This window comes from Macaca fascicularis, chromosome 13, assembly GCF_037993035.2.
Source record: "Macaca fascicularis isolate 582-1 chromosome 13, T2T-MFA8v1.1".
NCBI classification, from domain to species: Eukaryota; Metazoa; Chordata; class Mammalia; order Primates; family Cercopithecidae; genus Macaca; species Macaca fascicularis.
The window spans coordinates 112487534-112506623 of record NC_088387.1 but is presented as its reverse complement, the minus strand read 5'-3'; the positions used below and the strand labels follow the sequence as shown (position 1 = coordinate 112506623).

At 39.0% G+C, this 19090-nt stretch overlaps 1 protein-coding gene across 1 annotated transcript in view; it reads right to left on the bottom strand.

The window, feature by feature from the left end:
- Positions 1-280: 280 nt before the first annotated feature.
- Positions 281-19090, bottom strand: part of YWHAQ (tyrosine 3-monooxygenase/tryptophan 5-monooxygenase activation protein theta) — a 49511-nt gene continuing 30701 nt past the window's right edge. The window contains exons 3-6 of the mRNA XM_005576585.4: positions 7670-7793; positions 4406-4569; positions 3655-3750; positions 281-1643 (exon numbers count right to left, since the gene is read on the bottom strand). Of these exons, the coding sequence (XP_005576642.1) occupies positions 1584-1643; positions 3655-3750; positions 4406-4569; positions 7670-7793 (444 nt within the window). The 3' untranslated portion in view covers positions 281-1583. The remainder of the gene's footprint in view (positions 1644-3654; positions 3751-4405; positions 4570-7669; positions 7794-19090) is intronic.

The window sequence follows — 19090 nt, the reverse complement described above, 5'->3', positions numbered from 1 at the left end:
TATAAAATAAGCTTCATGCTCTTTGATCTTGCCCAACTGTAGGGCTAAGTGTTCTGGGCACATTTAATGTTGGATAGGCTAAGGTATAATGTTCATTAGGTTAGGTGTATTCAATGCATTTCTGACTTAGTATTTTCATCTTACAATGGATTTATCAGGGTATAGCCCCATTTTGAGTTGAGGAGTATCTGTATCTGAACTCTTACATTCCTTTTGAATATCCACTGAAGCACAATTCTAATAACAGCCAAGGCACTCACAATCACATAATTAACTCTGCTAGTTTTAAAATGTCCACTTTATTCCATATAACACTTAACCAGATATCATTTACATCTGAGGAAGAGATGGCCCATGAGACTGATCTATAGTAAAACACTCTAAGAAATGCAGTCCAATTTTATACATTTCCAGGCATCCCTAGACAAGTGTGTCACAATGCACAATGCAGAAATATAGGTATCACTACTACATTTTACATAAAAGGGAAGTATCAATAAACTTTAGAAAGTAGTAAATTCACCTGTCCCTTAAAATATGGGTATGCAATTGTTACAAAGCCATAGTAAATGGTTTATAAAATGTAATTTTATTTTCTGTTACTCTGCTGTTACATAGGGCATAACATTTTCACAAGGCTTTTTTGGGACTACAGTCAATGATTAGCAACACACAATAGTGGTCCAACTCTCTAAATAACAATCACTAGACAAACTGGACACCCTCTCACATGTGCACAAATCTGCATGGAAAAGTACTAAAGGTTTAGACTTGGACTTGTGTACTTTATTTCCCCTTTCTAGTGTATTAAGAAATGACATGCGCTTTAATTTGCCAAAAGCAATGCTTGTATTCTGGCAGCAACATGCTACTTCTATCACATAGTAAAGTGAATACCAGAACTACAAAGGCAGGAGGTGTAAGTGAATTTTTATTGGGAAGGGAGGTTGGCAACTTAAACAGCAGCAAATAAAGAGTGAATAAGGAAACTCCCTGTTGCCACAGATATACAAGACCTCCTTATGTGATATAGGAGCCATTTCAATTTGTGACCCCAGCCAGAGATGGCAAGTGCTTTTCCATTCAATCTAATACTTCCGGATTCCTACTAAAAAGGAATACATTAAGAGCATGGAAAAGTTGCTTACTGAAAGGAAACCCCTGAAGAGTAAGGGAGGGAATGTAGAAATTAAGAAGTTATGTGGAACACTGTTTAAATTGTAATTAACTACATTTTCTTATCTTCACAGTAATACAAAACACAGTCACTTGCAGAACTGGTTCAGATTACTTAAATACCAGATACATTTTTAGTCCTCTACATAAGTGTTTGGGAGTTACTTATGTTTATATGAAATGAAGCTATTAATACTTTTCTACAGCAGTACTGCACACCAGGAAGGCCAAGACAAACACAAATCAAGGAATGAAGTTTTCCCAAAGCTGCAGTGTGAAAAGACTATAAACAGTTGATTCCATACACATGAATGGGTTTCTTTGCTATAGGAAATCCAAGTGGAATAAGGAATGGAGATGTGTAAAAAGGTTTCTTGAAGGAAAGAAGGATGACACCCTGTATGGATTTAGTTTTCAGCCCCTTCTGCCGCATCACATTCTTCTCCTGCACTGTCTGATGTCCAAAGCTAGAAAAAGAAGAATCATATTAAGTCATTATTTCTAGATTAGGCCATTACACTAAGTACTACTGTCATATCAAAAATAACTACAAGAGTAATAAATTCCTCAAACAATGGAGATCTTGACTAAGACTGAAGTTCTCTCTCAAAACCCCAAAGACCATCACATCCTTGCAGACCTTTCACTATGCATTTACAAAATGGCATACACACATGTCATTGGATATATGGTTTTATAGCTTCCTTTTTATTTAAAAAGCACTTGGCCAGGCACAGTGGCTAACGCCTGTAATCCCAGCACGTAGGGAGGCCAAGATGAGAAGATCGCATGAGGCCAGTTCAACACCAGCCTGGACAACATAGCAAGATCCCATGTCTACAAAAAATTTGAAAAACAAAATTGGCCAGGTACGGGGTGGTATGTGCCTATAGTCCTAACTACTCAGGAGGCTGAGGCAGGAGGACTGCTTGAATCCAGGAGGTTGAGGCTGCAGTGAGCCATGATTACGAGACTGCACTCCAGCCTAGGTGACAGGGCGAGATCCTGTCTCAAAAAAAAAAAGTAACTTTTTAAAAAAGGCACTCTACTTTCATAATAAGCAAAGTGACAGTCTTAGAATTTAATGCTGTCTCTATTCCCAGCAGCCCAATGCTCTTCTTGAAAGCACTACTGCAGTATTATTACAGACTAATAAAGCAAAAAATTTTCACAGGGAGGAAAAAGCCACAATCATGGTTAACAATTTTAAAGTGTGTGAAGAGCTAAACTATAGCAAAAGCAGACTTACTTTGTGTTTCTCCAAGAATTAAACAGAAGTGGGTGATGGAAGCTACAGAGAAGCAATATGTGCATGTATAGACAGGGTTCTTGAATTAGACAGAATGTTAAAACTAAGTGGATCTTCCATGATCTCTCTATTTTTAGGATAGAAAGATGAAGTGAAGAAGAGAAGTATTTATTGACTATAATTGTACTTTATTAGACCAACACCAAGACATTAGTGTTAATTTCAGAAAAGCTAGAATCTTACATAATCCTTAGGTTATTATGAAGATACCAAAATAAATAAAAATAAACAAAACAAAATCCCCCAAAGACCTGTCTCCATAATAGAGGAAACAAAACTGATTAAAAGATAGTTAGCTCCAAGGTATACATCTGGGAAGAGGTATAACTGCCTAATTTGCTCTTCCTCTGCAGAACTATTTGCTGATCATCTTCCATTGTCCCCTCACAACCACAGGGACTTCTTATGGCTAGAAATGCAGGGACTTTATTCCCCTTTCAGTGGATGCATAAACACCCTATTCAGCAAAATTGAACAGACATGGTGCTAATTTTAAAAATACTATCTAGTAAATGATAAAGCACTAAACAAGGGGGCTGAGAGGACGAGATTTATATTAAAAGATTTGTTCCCTTCTTTTTCATTCTGTGAAGTCTAAGATTTTACCTATCAAATTTACTTGAACCTACAAAAGAATGTTAAAGTAAAGCTTAAGCTGTACTTTTTCTTGATTACTTCCTTTATCAATTGCCTATCTAAGAAGCAGGGAGAAAAAGACAAACAAAACAGAGACTTTGGCCTAGAAGCAGAGAAGGAGTAAATTTAGGTACAGGTTTACTCCCTAAAAATTCACAAAGTAAACTTTTATTAGAACGAGGTACTTCATGTGATTTTAAGAAAGCCTAGATATCTAGATAGTCCCTAACTGGCTATAGCTGATTTGCCCCCAAAATATTGAAACTTTAGAAGCTCTCTTTATTAACATAATTTATCAACATCTTCATCCCAATGAAACAGTTGAGTTCCTATAATGTTACTTCTCAGGAAGGTCTGATAAAATGCCTATTCAACTTGAAAACTTGCCTACAAAATAATGTTCATCCCATAAAATACTAACACATATGTCATACTTTCAGTTCATACGTATCTGCCCTAAAAGACACAAAGTCCAAAATAAAATATGTTTTTGTTTCTGAAAAGGAAATAAAATTAAAGAGTAAACAACTCACTGTTAGGTTGTCTCTAAGCAACTGCATGATGAGGGTGCTGTCTTTGTATGAGTCTTCATTCAGTGTATCAAGTTCAGCAATGGCCTCATCAAAAGCCTGATAAATATTAATATCCATGGTAAAATATGTGCATTGACAAAAACTGGTTATTCTACAATTACAAACCAATTTTACAAAATAAATGAACACCCACCTTATATTCCACCATCAACAAACTCAACAGAACCATTCTCTCACACTCTCAGTTTAAGAACTTATAACTGGAATTCTATAAAACTATACATTTAAGTAAATAAGCATGTCTTGGTTCTTTCACAGGACAAACAGAACAGCAGTAATGCTTAATATACTTCTTTCCAATAAGTAGTAGTATTTATCTGTACAGTGTCCTCTTTATTCTCTCGTTTTGAGCCACTTTGAGGAGTGTGGCTAATGCACAGCTATTCTAGTAACCAAACCTGGCAGGCATGACTTTCCAATCTTTTATGTTTCCTTCTTAATATCATTTATCCTTCTTTGATTACTCTGCTCAGTATGCTCTGTAGATGTATCACTGCTTATAATCATAGGGTAGAGTTAAGGTGTCAGGGGCAGGAATAACGTAATCATGATGGTAAGAAAAAGAGGAGATTTCAAAATAAATATAGTAGAAATCATCCCTGGGCAACCAAGTAAAATACCTATAAATTAACATACCTGGTATCTCAAATAACTGTAGCTAAAGTAGGTATTTCCTGGACACACATCTTACCGTTTTAGCCAGCGTGCAGGCAAGCTCTGGGTTATTAAGAATCTCATAGTAAAATACAGAAAAGTTAAGAGCAAGCCCCAGGCGGATTGGGTGTGTGGGTTGCATCTCTTTCTTGCTTATATCAAATGCCTCTTGGTAAGCTCCTTGGGAATTATCTATCGTTTCTGTGAAGAGAAAAAAATAAGTGCAATATTAAAAATAACAATCCAGTGCATAGTACATTAACAACTTGAACATTCGCTACTAGCTCTTGGTAGAACCAAGATTTTTCTCTGTATGGGTCTTTTAAAATCACGGTAGCTAACAAAAACCATTATCATGGCCAGGTGCGGTGACTCACACCTATAATCCCAGCACTTTGGGAGGCCGAGGCGGAGGGATCACTTGAGATCAGGAGTTCAAGACCAGCCTGGCCAACATGACGAAACCCTGTCTCTACCAAAAATACAAACATTAGCCAGGCGTCATGGCGGGGATCTGTAATCCCAGCTACTCAGGAGGCTGAGGCATGAGAATTGCCTGAACCCGGTAGGCAGAGGTTGCAGTGAGCTGAGAACGCACCACTATACTCCAGCTTGGGCGACAGAATGACACTCTGTCTCAAAAACAAACAAATAAACACACAAAAACAATATTGTGTACTGGGTATTTAAGAACTTATTTATGGCCAGGTGCAGTGGCTCATACCTGTAATCCCAACACTTTGGGAGGGTGAGGCAGGGGGATCACTTGAACCCGAGAGTTCAAGACCAGCCTGGGCAACATAGGGAAACCTTATCCCTGTCTCTACGAAAAAAAAAAAAAAAAATAGCTAGGCATGGTGGTGCATGTCTATAGCTCTAGCTACTTGGGAGGCTGAGGTGGGAAGGACCCCTTGAACCCAGGAGGTTGAAGCTGCAGTGAGCCAAGATCATGCTGCTGCACTCCGAACGTGCGTGACAGAGTTTGTCACAAACAAACAAACAAAACAAAAAACCAGTTTAGAATGTTGCTTACATATAAACAGCTTAATGGGAAAAAACATGAGATATTATAGTAAACCAGACTTTTTTCCATCCCTAGGCTAAAACTATTTTCTTATTTTATGTCTTTTAACTCTATTACTTGGAAATGCAGCAATGAAAAATAATTTGGATGGGGTGCGGTGGCTCACACCTGTAATCCCAGCACTTTGGAAGGCCGAGGCGGGCAGATCACCTGAGGTTGGGAGTTCAAGACCAGCCTGACAACATGGAGAAACCCCAGCTATACTAATAACACAAAAATTAGCTGGGAGTGGTGGTGCATGCCTGTAATCCCAGCTACTTGGGAGGCTGAGGCATGAGCCTCACTTGAACTCAGGAGGCAGAGCTTGCGGTGAGCCAAGATCACACCATTGCACTTCAGCCTGGTTAACGAGAGCGAAACTCCGTCTCAAAAATGATGATGATGATGATGATAATAATAATAATAATAATAATTTGACTGGAATACCCTTTCCCGAAATAATGTGAACTTTACAAAGATCATCAACACCAAAATCTCTATTTTTCTGATTTGGAGAAATACTGATTCTTAGTATCAAGAGATACTATGTGAAAGGCAATATAAAAGTTTCAATATATAGGACAAAATCTGCTCTGACCTGAGTTTGATTACTGGCCTAATTAAAATGGTACTCTCCTTTCACAAAATGTTCAGTATTACCAACACTAATCTGATTATACCCATGTTTTGAAAAGGGTAGTTTTCTGTATGAGGCCACTGGCCTATTACAGCTTTAGAGATACTGATGTAAGAGAATTAAGCTATCCCTTTATGACATGAATCATGTTCATCTTCCTTCCTCTGAAATGGCACATTGATTGATCTAATCCTGACTGGTATAGCCCGCATGCAATAAGAAGTTCTTCCAGCCTGACAAATTAGGAAGCACCAGTGTCTCAGCAATTAGGTTATAAAGACAGCCTATCTACGAATCCCAGACTATCAGAATGTAAATGGGACTACGTGTGAGACCGGAAAGTGCCAATGAGATCCTAAGGGTTAAATCAGGTTAAAGCTACAGCTATGTCTCAATCTCCCAAATACTTCTCTTTGGCTTTCTGATACTTAAATGTACAGTTCTGTGCCAGTATCATGTCCAATTCTGCTTATCTTCATGGCAACAGAAATTACACATCAGTAACAGAATAAGTTAGTTTAGTATACAGATTTTGTTATAGCAAGGTACAACAGTTTCTCAAGTACAAGTTCTCTTTATATATGCAGTTACACTGATATTTAGGATGGCAAAACTCTCATTTTCAGGTCATAGTAATTATTTGTAGGGGTATATCTTTGTAGACAGGGCAAAATTAAGAACAAAATAACAAACTTACTAGAAAAAATAAGGAACTGATATTTCTATTACCTAGAACTTGATAAATCTGGTAGCAAGCACATACACTAAATTTAATGAGCTCTATCTTACACTCAGCTACCAGTATCCCAGGAGACACTCATTGCAAATAAATTCACTTTTTTATTATCAAGTTAGGCAATTTGGTCACTTTTTCCCATATCCATGTTTTCTATGATAGTCTAGGTAAATAAATAAATAAATATAGGTATTTAATACTAAAATCTATTTTTATGACCACTACTTGATTAATCAACAATTCCTATGTATTCAACCTTCTCAAGTAAAACCTAACCATATGGCTCATTCAAACTTACTGTGAAGTTGGAACAAGTTATACACCAGCAATAACACACTCATTTCACCTCTCCTCCTCAGAAATTTGATTATATGTAATTAGCAGTCAATGTTATGACCCCCTTAAAATAGACGATAATGAATTAATATGACAAACAGAAAAAGCACAACAACCTGTTTCCATGTTCTGTATGTAATTTCCAGTCATCTGAAGTTTTAAGGCATGATGACAGAAAGGCCATGTGAAATGCAGAATCACTCATAAAGTTTACACAAAAAACTCTGGAACTAAAAATATGGTGAACCAAAATTCTAAAAAGCATAAAAGATTAAGCCCATTCTAAATAATACCATACGACATTACAGAGTTCATAGATGAGCTTAATTTTTTTTAAACAGCATATGATGTAAATTTATAACCCAATTTTCATTTTTGAGAACGTAAGGTAATACTAATTTTCTTGATATACATTGAATTGTTTTTAAGTCACAAAGAGCCTTAAGACTACGTATACTGTCATAGTATCCCATTTATCCCCATTTCTTTTTTTTAATTCTACTTTTGCCCATATAACAAATATACTTACGTTTTCGATCATCACCACATGCAACTTCAGCAAGGTACCGGAAGTAATCACCCTTCATTTTCAGATAGAAGACCTTACTCTCTGGATTAGTTGCATTGGCTATTAAATATTTATCCAACAATTCCTGAAATAAATAAGACAGAACATTGGGTACTAAACTTCTGCCTATTGCACATTATCATTAAATGATAAAACTTCTGCCTAGTGGGCATTTCAATCATTAACTACTACAGTAATACTATACCATACAAGCCTGGACTTGAAACATGTTCTTACAGCAGGGGTTAGGTTGTTGCCACTAGTTGCCCTGGGAGGCTTTAAATGATGTAGCCTATAGTTTCTAATGGTAAGGCTAGATTCTAGATTACACCAAACATTGTAATTTGAAACAGCCTGTCTGTTCACTCATCCATTCATTCAACAAACATTTTCATACCTGCTAGGTGCTATAATGGATATAGAGAAGACTTAAAATCAGGCCCCTGCCCTCAAGAAGCTCACAGTCTGTAAGTACACCAACTACACACCAAGCATTAAGAAAGATGTGGATACGGTGCTAAGAAAGCATAAAGAGAGAGCATCTGGCTCTGCTGGAGATGGCCTCCAGTTAAGACAGAATTCCCAGGGAAAGAGTATTTGAGGTGTCAAGAAGGAAAAGTAGGAATGCACCAAGCAGAAAACAGGGAGGTGCACTCATTTTAGGGAGGGGAAACAAAATGTTTAAAACATCAAGTACGAGGGAGAACAGTGCTACTCAGTGTCCTCTGCAGTCAAGTGTGCATCTAAAATGAGGTAAATACAGGAATCGAGAGTAAGAGGTTTAGAAACTTAGCACAGCAATTTAAAAGAATAATTTTAGGTCTACAAAATCTATTTTTTTAAAAAAGTTCTTGAGTATGTCTTTTGTTCCTAATTTCATACAAAGAAATTTTCACTTCTAGAGGTACAGGATATGGTATGCCTTGGAGTATAAAAAGTCACAAAAGACAAATATGATAGAAATCTTCTTAGATTCAATTTTTCTTGATGCTAGTCATCCATTTAAAAACCTTTTTAGGGACGGGTGCGGTGGCTCATGCCTGTAATCCCAGCACTTTGGGAGGCCGAGGCGGGCAGATCACAAAATCAGGAGTTCGAGACCAGCCTGGTCAACATAGTGAAATGCGGTCTCTACTAAAAATACAAAAAATTAGCCGGGCGTGGTGGTGGGCACCTGTAATCCCAGCTACTCAGGAGGCTGAGGCAGGAGAATCGCTTGAACCTGGGAGGTGGAGGTTGCAGTGAACCGAGATGACGCCACTACACTGCAGCCTGGGCGACGGTGCGAGACTCCGTCTCAAACAAACAAAAACAAAAACAAACCAAAAAAAGTCTTTTTGTATTAAATATTACAAAGCAAAACAAAATTCTCATAAAAAATGTTAAGATACTAATACCTACTTCATTGGTTTGTTTTGAGAATAAAACCAATAACAGATGTCAAAAGCCTGGAATAGCGTCACATGTTAAGTACTCAGTAAATGTTGGCTAGTATCAGCCTAGGTACACAGTTTGCCTGCCCAGGGAGAGTTTGAAAAGCACTGCTCTAGGAAAAGTGAAACTAGTGAACGTTTTAAAGCAGGGAAGAGAGAAGATCCTTTTTACATTTTGGAAAAATAACCACAGATACAATCAGTTAATATTACATAAAAAATACTATCTGTGATACCAAACTGGCAAGTCTGGAGAATAAACAAGTAAGGTTGAGTCAAATTCACATAATTGGTAAAGAAAAGGAAAGCTGTTTATAAATTTAAAATAACAAAAGTTTAGAAAATACAATTCTAACCAAGAACTTTCTTCTTCTTTATCTGACTAAAAGTGGTCTAACAAAACGCAATCACTGCATCCATGGTTTTTTTTAGACAAAGTCTCTCTACTGCCCAGTGTGAGTGCAGTGGTGTGATCTTGGCTCACTGCAACCTCCACCTCCCAGGCTCAAGCGATTCTCCTGCCTCAGTCTCCTGAGCAGCTGGGACTACAGGCACACAACACCACGCCCAGCTTATTTTTGTATTTTTAGTAGAAACGGGGTTTCACCATGTTGACCAGGCTGGTCTCAAACTCCTGACCTCAAGTGATCTGACCACCTCGGCCTCCCAAAGTGCTGGGATGATAGGCGTGGGCAAATGCTCCTGGCCCGCAAGTTATTTTTAGAGAAAATAAACAGAGGCCATGTGCAATAGCTCATGCCTATCATCCCAGGAGTTTGAGATCAGCCTGGGCAACATAATAGGACCCTGTCTCTCCAAAGAATTTTTTAAAAATTAGGTGTGGTGGCACACACCTGTAGTCCCAGCTACTTGGAAGGCTGAGGCAGAAGAAAGGCTTAAACCCTGGGGGTGGAGGTTTCAGTAAGCCATGGTTGTGCCACTGCATTCCAGCCTGGGAGACAGAGCAAAAGAGACCATGTCTCTAAAAGAAAAAAAAAAAAAAAAACAGAAAAACATTTAAAATCCTTTAATTCAAAAAAGATTTTAAATATCTAGATAATATATACACACACACACACACACACACATATACACATATATATATATTTTAAGGGCCTGAGGCCAGAGAAAGTTAAAACACGCACACATACACACGCGTGCACGTGCACAAAAAAAATTAGTATAAAATTATGTATCGAAGTCCCAGAAGTTTATACATTATAAAAGTGATGAGTATCAAAATTGTGGCTCAAGTTGGAAAGTTGCTGAGCCAGGAGTGTGGCAACAGAGGTCATTAGGGCCACACCCAAACTAAAGGCAACTGTGACAAGTGCTGCTCCAGCATCACTACACTCTTAACTGTAAAAAGAACAGACGAATCAGATTTTCAGAATTTATTGTGCTCAACATCACCAATATATTTTAATAGTTATGTAATAAACCGAGACACTTGAATCCTAAAAAATTACATTACTTTAACTTTTTCCTCTATTACCATTTTTATGTATTATGGATGACTTTCATACTAAAAACTATCTTTATGAACTGAATTTAGGGTTGTGGCGGAAGGAGGGGGGTAGGAAGCAATAGTGAGATAGTCACAAAAAAGTTCTAGATCTCAAACTGACTCAGTCATTGGAATCTTTAAATGAGTGGATTCTCAGAAGTAATATCAAAGAAGGCAAACATAGTATTTATACCAAGAGAAATACCACCTCTGCCTGTACCCACACCAAGGAACCCTAATACAAAGTAAGATGCCTCTCACTTTTCTTGTTCCTCCAAGTGAGTCAGTCAGTTACAATGAAATTCCACAGGATCTCCAAAAAGGTGCCAGCTCTGGTGAAGATATTATTTATAGTCACAAAAAAAGCTACTCAGTACCTTTAAGACCTAGTGCTCTGTTAACTGTGGTAGATGTGTAAGAGCAGGGGCTGAGAAAAGTCTGACCAGAACAAGGGTTTAGGGTGAGGAGTAGGAAAGAGAGAAACTTCCAGTCTAGCACTAGTCTCTCCTGAGTCACGCATGCTAGATGTGTGGGTGTTCACAAGGACTGTGGACAAAGGGACTTCCAAGCATTCAGAAAGTTGCCAAACAGCTGCTGCATTCATTACAACACAGCCACTTATGAGCTAACCTTTCCTTTCTAAAATTATTAACTTTGACTACTAATTTGCATATAGCCATTACGTATGATTTACAGTGTTGGGCTTTTATAAACTGACTTGGGCATTACTTCCATCCTGGAGTTGTTCAGCCAGGTATCATGGTTCTTTGTCAGATGCCACTAGCTCTCTGTGAAGGAAACAACAGGTACAGAATAATTCCGTCTTTCCATATACTATCAGTAGTAAAGATGTATACTTTAGCTCAACTAAAAGACATAATGGATTCTGCTTCATGTCTTACCCAAATAATCAAGTCTGTATCTGTATTATCAATACCAAATGGCCGGGCGCGGTGGCTCAAGCCTGTAATCCCAGCACTTTGGGAGGCCGAGACGGGCGGATCATGAGGTCAGGAGATCAAGAGACCATCCCGGCTAACACGGTGAAACCCCGTCTCTACTAAAAAATACAAAAAAACTAGCCGGGCGAGGTGGCGGGCGCCTGTAGTCCCAGCTACTCAGGAGGCTGAGGCAGGAGAATGGCGTAAACCCGGGAGGCGGAGCTTGCAGTGAGCTGAGATCCGGCCACTGCACTCCAGCCTGGGTGACAGAGCAAGACTCCGTCTCAAAAAAAAAAAAAAAAAAAAAAAAAAACAAATATTATTAATACCAGATAGAATATAGGCTACAAATGTGTAATCTTTTAAAATTATTGTAAAAAATACAGATCAGAGACCAAAAACCCCAAACTGACACATAACTCCCTGAAAGTCTTCCCAAATAAGGGTACTGGTAAGAGGTCAGGAGGGAGGGCCAGGTGCCATGGCTCACGCCTGTTATCCCAGCACTTTGGGAGGCTGAGGCGGGTGAATCACTTGAGGTCAGGAGTTTGAGACCAGCCTGACCAACTTGGTGAAACCCCATTTCTACTAAAAATACAAAATTAGCTGGGCGTGGTGATACATGCCTGTAATTCCAGCTATTTGGGAGGCTGACGCAGGAGAATTGCGTGAACCCGGGAGGCAGAAGTTCCAGTGAGCTGAGATATTATACTCCAGCCTGGGCAACAAGAGCGAAACTCCATCTCAAAAAAAAGAAAAAAGAAAAAAAAAAGTCGCCAAGAGGGAGCATAGTTAGAAGTGCCCCCACTATTTCTTCTGTACATTATTCTTATCAATTAAGCAGGCGCTCTCCCTTGTAAACTCTTCAGCAAATTTTATCATCTTGGGAGTTTTGGTGGGCTAATACTGGAGGTCCCTCTGGTGCTGACAGTGTTACTTGACTGAGGAGTAAAACGTGGATGGTAGTGTGTTCCTTTTTGAGAATGTGAAAACTAAGAGGTCAATGTACTACCCACAATAACAAGATGAACTAGTAATTTAGAACACTCTAGACCAAAGAAACAAGGTTAAGTAAAAGGAAAGAACGTAAGTTATTAAAGAGGTTGCTTTAGGAAATGCTAAAGGAACTCAGAATAAGTTTAATCTTAGAAAAACAGGATGGGAACAATAATAGACTATAACACAAAAGCCGTAAAGGGTAAGAAATGAAACTGTCAAGAAATAACATTAATGCAAATTTAGAACAGTAACTATTCCTCCTTTCTCCCACCCCCATATCTTAGAAAAAAAGGCTTCCAGAAGAAAAACAAAATCCCCATACGATTTTTAAGAGTTAACTACTGTATAAAACAATCCTACTTGCCACTTCAACCGCTTTTTCAAAATAATTTATTTGGTTTCAGCGGTAAAATCCTGTAACACTCAACAACTTAATCTTTTAATTCTAAATTCATTTATAAGTTATTTCCATTTTACAGACTAAGCTACTCTTGTCTCTCATTAAGCTTATTATGCTTATTTATAGGATTGATTTATTTAAGAAAGAGTAGATAACTGTTATGAAGAGCCTTAAAATACAAGCAAAATAACAGGAAGCAAAAAAAATGTTCTAAGAAGTTTCAATTTCCTAATAGTTTACTGAGGTTGATTAGCAAACACACTATTATCATGCTGAATCTCTAACTTTAGGATACACGTATCAGTCATTATTTCTATATTATCAGTTAGTCAGGATATGAATAGACCCTAAAATGGAGCGTTTCTAATAAAGATAAGGCCAAATCTAAGCTAGAGATTTTTCCCCCCTTGAGACGGAGTCTCGCTCTGCCAACCCAGGGTGAAGTGCAGTGGCGCAACCTCAGCTCACCTGCAACCTTCGCCTCCCCAAGTAACTGGGATTGCAGGCACCTGCCACCACACCCAGCTAATTTCTGCATTTTTAGTATTGACAGGGTTTCACCATGGCTGGTCTCGAACTCCTAACCTCAAGGGATCCGCCCTCTTCAGTCTCCCAAAGTGCTAGGATTACAGGCCTCAGCCACAGCGCCCAGTTTAGAGGTTTAATCAGTAAAACAAAAAAGGGACAGAGTAACTCTGTGTTATGTATCAGAATATTGAGTTTTAGAAATTAGATTATCATTTGTGGAACTTTTATACTATCGTTAGCTCTATAATCTTGTAGGAAATCACACCTTCTCAAGTGTCTGTCTCTGTAATTATGTAATGAGACTATTATGATCTAAAGGTCTCTGGTCTCAGAAACTACCATTTTATGACTATACCTGCTAGAATTAAATCTCATAAAGGATTTGCTGCCTTAACCAAGAAAGCAGTGAATCACCTAAGACTTAATCCAAGTTGATCATATAACATCAACTCATCTATGGAAATATTTTTAATCATTAAAAAAAGAATGCATTAAACAGTCAAATGTCCTTAAAATGTCCATTTTAAAATGTTACTAATTAAGAATTGTTGGGCCAGGTGCAGTGGCTCACACTTGTAATCCCAGCACTTTGGGAGGCCGAGGAGGGCAGATCACAACGTCAGGAGTTCGAAACCAGCCTGGCCAACACGGTGAAACCCTGTCGCTACTAAAAATACAAAAATTAGCCAGGCATGGTGGCAGGCACCTGTAATCCCAGCCTCTCAGGAGGCTGAGGCAGGAGAATCGCTTGAAACCGGAAGGCAGAGGTTGCAGTGAGACAAGATCGTGCCACTGCACTCCAGCCTGGGCAAAAGAGCGAAACTCCATCTTTTAAAAAAAAAAAAAAAAATTGTTAAGACTTAGAATCCAAGAATGACGAATCAACCCCATTCTGGTGCCCATGTTAAGTTCATTTTCAAAAAAACGAAGTATAGAATGAAGTAAAAATTTTGAGAGATAGAAGCAATCATTTATTTATTTATTTTTGAGACGGAGTTTCGCTCTTTATTTATTTATTTATTTTTTCATAGAGATGAGGTTTCTCTATGTTGGTCAGGCTAGTCTGAAACTCCTGACTTCAGGTGGTCTGCCTGCCTCGGCCTCCCAAAATGCTCGGATGACAGGCATGAGCCACTGCGCCCAGCCAGAAGCAAACCTTATAACCAATGTGACTGATCCTATACTCTGTGGGATTTAGCAGACACCACACAGCAGACATCAAACTTAAGTTGCAAAGCCTAATCAGATCCTTACATCCTTGCATCCCCAAGGTTAAAACTTTTCATTTAATTCTATACCAAATTCCAAACCTCTACAACCACATTTTAACAATGAAGTATACTGGAGGAGTAAAGCAACCATGTGATCTGGCTGCCCAGGACCATTTCAGTTTAAGCCCACTGGTCCGTCCCAGCAGACAGATCTCATTTTATTGTCTTTTGCAGATATTGTGGTGTGTTTTTGTAGTTTTAACCAATTGAAGGTTTGTAGCGACACTGAATCAAGCAGGTCTATCAGAGCCAATTTCCACCAGCATGTGCTCACTTCATGTCTCTGTGGCACAACCTGGTAATTCTCCCAATATTTCAAACTTTTTATGATTATTATATCTACTATGGCGATCTGTGATCAGTGCTCATTAATGTTACTACTGTAATTGTTTTGGGGTACCACATGCATGCCCACATAAGATGGTAAACTCAATCGATATATGCTGTGTCTGTTCTGACTTCTCCAACAATCGGGTGCTCCCAATCTCTTCTATCTCCTCTGGCTTACTTATTCCCCGAGACACAAAAATATTAAAATTAGACCAATTAATAACCCCACAATGGCCTTTAAGCGTTCAAGTGAAAAGATGAGTTACATGTCTCCTACTTTCAAAAGCTAGAAACAATTATACTTAGTGAGGAAGGCATTTCAAAAGCCAAGATAAGCTAAAGCTGGGCCTCTTGTACCAAACAGTGATGTTGTAAATGCAAAGAAAGAGTTCTTGAAGGAAATTAAAAGTGAACACTACTACAGTGAACACACAAATGGTAAGAAAGCAAAATAGACTTATTGATGATATGGAGAAAACTTTAAGTGGTCTGGATAGAAGCTGAGGCCAGCCACAACATTCCTTTAAATCAAAGCCTAATCCAGAGCAAGGCCTTAATTCTCTTCAATTCGATGAAGGCTGAGAGAAGTAAGGAAGCTGCGTAAGAAAAATTTGAAGCTAGGAGAGGTTGATTCATGAGGTTGACCAAAAGAAGCCACCACCTCCAGAACATAAAAGTACAGGGTAAAGGTGCAAGTGCTAATGTAGAGCTGCAGTAAGTTATCCAGAAGATCTAGCTAATATCACTGATGAATGAAGGTAGCTACACAAAGTACCATATTTCCAATGGAGAAAAAACAGCCTTATACCAGAAGATGCCATCAAGGACTTGACTCTCCAGGGCCAGTGCAGCTGGTGACTTCAAGATGAAGCCAATGCTCATTTAGCATTCCAAAAATCCTAGGATCCTTAAGAATTATGCTAAATCTACTCTGCCTGCACTCTACAAATGGAACACCCAACCAAGCCTGGATGACAGCACCTGTTTACAGGATGGTTCACTGAATATTTTAAGTTCATTGTTGAGACCTACTGCTCAGAAAAAAAAAGATTCCTTTCAAATTATAATTGCTCATTGACAATGTAGACCCTGTTTACCAAAGAGCTCTGAGGGTGATGTACAAGATTAATGCTGTTTTCATGCCTGCTAACACAAAACTACATCCATTCTGCAGCCCATAAATCAAGGAGTAATTTCAACTTTCAAGTGGAATTATTTAAGAAATACATTTCATAAGGCCATAGCTGTCATAGACAGTGATTCTTCTGACGGATCTGGGCAAAATAAATTGAAGACCACCTAGAAAGGACTCACCATTCTAGATGCCATTAAGAACATTTGTGATTCATGGGAAGAAGTCAAAATACTAACATTAACAAGAGTTTGGAAGAAGTTGATTTCTACTCTCATGAATGACTTTGAGGACTTTAAGATTTCAGTGGAAATCTTCCACCTGCAGATGTGGTGGAAACAGCAAGAGAAATACTAGAATTAGAAATGGAGACTGAAGATGTGACTGAATTGCTGCAAACACACGTTAAAACTTGAACAGATGGTAACTTGCTTCTCATGGATGAGCAAAGAAAGTGGTTTCTTGAGATCTACTTCTGGTGAAGATGCCAATAACACTGTTGAAATGACAATAAAGGACTTAAAACACTGCATAAACTCAGTTGATAAAGCAGTGGCAGGGTTTGAGAGGATTGCCTTTGATTTTGAAAGAAATTATATTCCAGCTGGGATGCCATCAAACAGCATCACATGCTATATAGAAAAATCTTTTGAGGGATGGGCATGGTGGCTCACGCCTATAATCCCAGCATTCTGAGAGGCCCAGGCGGGCGGATCACCTGAGGTCAGGAGTTCGAGACCAGCCTAACCAACATGGATAAACCCCGTCTCTACTAAAAATACCATATTAGTCAGGCGTGGCAGTGCATGCCTGTAATCCCACCTACTTGGGAGGCTAAGGAGAACTGCTTGAGCCCAGGAGGCAGAGGGTTGTGGTGAGCCAAGATCGTGCCATTTCCAGCCTGGGCCACAAAAGTGAAACTCTGTCTCAAAAAAAACACAATGAAAAAAATCTTTTGTGAAAGAAAGCACCAATCAATGCAGCAAACTTCACTGTTACCTTGTTTTAAGCAATTGCAATGGCCATTCCCAGGACCAGTCAGCAACCGTCAACATGGAGGCAAGACCCTCCACCAGCAAAAAGATAAAAACTTCCAAAAGCTTAGACGATCGATTTCCTGGCAATTATTTTCTATTTAAGGTACGTACACTGGTTTTTAGACAAAATGCTATTGTGCACTTAATAGACTACAGTATAGTATAAGCATGACTTTTATACACTCTAGGGAACCAAAAATTTGTGTGGCTTGCTTTATTGAGATAATTCACTTTATTGTGGTGGTCTAGAACCAAATCTGCAATTATTAATGCTATTTCTTTTCATTCTTAGAAATATCCCACTTTGGAAGACATTGTGTGGTCATCCTGTAGATAAGACTTAATATTATAATTTGGGCACGGTCTGAATTATAATACCCAGCTGTCACCATACCCAGCTGTCTTGCGCAGCCTAGAAACTCCACCACACAAAAAAAATATAATTCAAAATTATTACTTCAATACTTAAAAGTTAAAAAATGAATCATCCTGGTGTACCATTTAACGTTCACATAAAAGGTAATAAAACTTCCTCAGGCACGCACTGAGAACCACACATGTGATGCCATCCATGACTAAGAGCAGTTCTTCAGATTTTTTTTATTTTTTTGAGACAAAGTCTTGCTCTGTCACCCAGGTTGGAGTGCAGTAGTGCGACCTCGGCTCACTGCAACCTCTGCCTCCCGGGTTCAAGCGATTCTCCGGCCTCAGCCTCCTGTGTAGCTGAGATTACAGGTACCCACCACCATGCTCGGCTAATTTTTTTTGTATTTTTAGTATACGGGGTTTTGCCGTGTTGGCCAGGGTGGTCTCGAACTCCTGACCTCAGGTGATCTGCCTGCCTCGGCCTCCCAAAGTGCTGGGATTACAGGCATGAGCCACCACGCCTGACCGGTTCTTAAGATTATTAAAAACAAAAAGTTGTCTATATATCAAATGAACAGATACTAATTCAGACAACGAACCACGGTATTAACCTCATTAATGCCAAAAAATAAGCAATTTTCGTAATGATACGTTAGAGCTTTTACTTTTAAAATATTCTGTCCCTCCTCCTCTATTCAATTATCCTTTAATATAATAACTCCTGGCCAGGTGTGGTGGCTCATGCCTAAAATCAAGGCACTTCAGGAGGCCAAGGAATGAGGATGACTTTTGGCTGGGAATTCCAGATTAGTTTGGGCAGCTAAGCATGATCTTGTCTCTAACAAAAATTTAAAAATTAGCCAGGCATAGTGCCTCACGCCTGTAAGTCCCAGCTACTTAGGTGGGTTGTTTGCACCCAGATGTTCAAGGCTGCAGTGACCTATGATCACACCACTGCACTCCAGCCTGGGTGACAGAGCAAGACCCTGTCTCAATAAATAAATAAATAAAAATAAGTCCTTTTATAATATTTTATGCCTCCTTAACTAGGTTAAAATGAAATTAGTAGGTAATAATATGCCTATGCACTTTTTTTTTTTTTTGAGAAGGAGTCTCGCTCTGTCACCCAGGCTGGAGTGCAGTGGTGCAATCTCAGCTCACTGCAAGCTCCACCTCCCGGGTTCATGCCATTCTCCTGCCTCAGCCTCCTGAGTAGTTGGGACTACAGGCGCCTGCCACCACACCCGGCTAATTTTTTGTATTTTTTAGTAGAGACGGAATTTTACCATATTAGCTATGATGGTCTCCGTCTCCTGACCTTGTGATCCGCCCGCCTCGGCCTCCCAGAGTGTTGGGATTACAGGCATGAGCCACCGCGCCCAGCCTTTTTTTTTTTTTTAAATAGCTACTCCTGAGTAGCTAGGAGTACAGGTGAGTC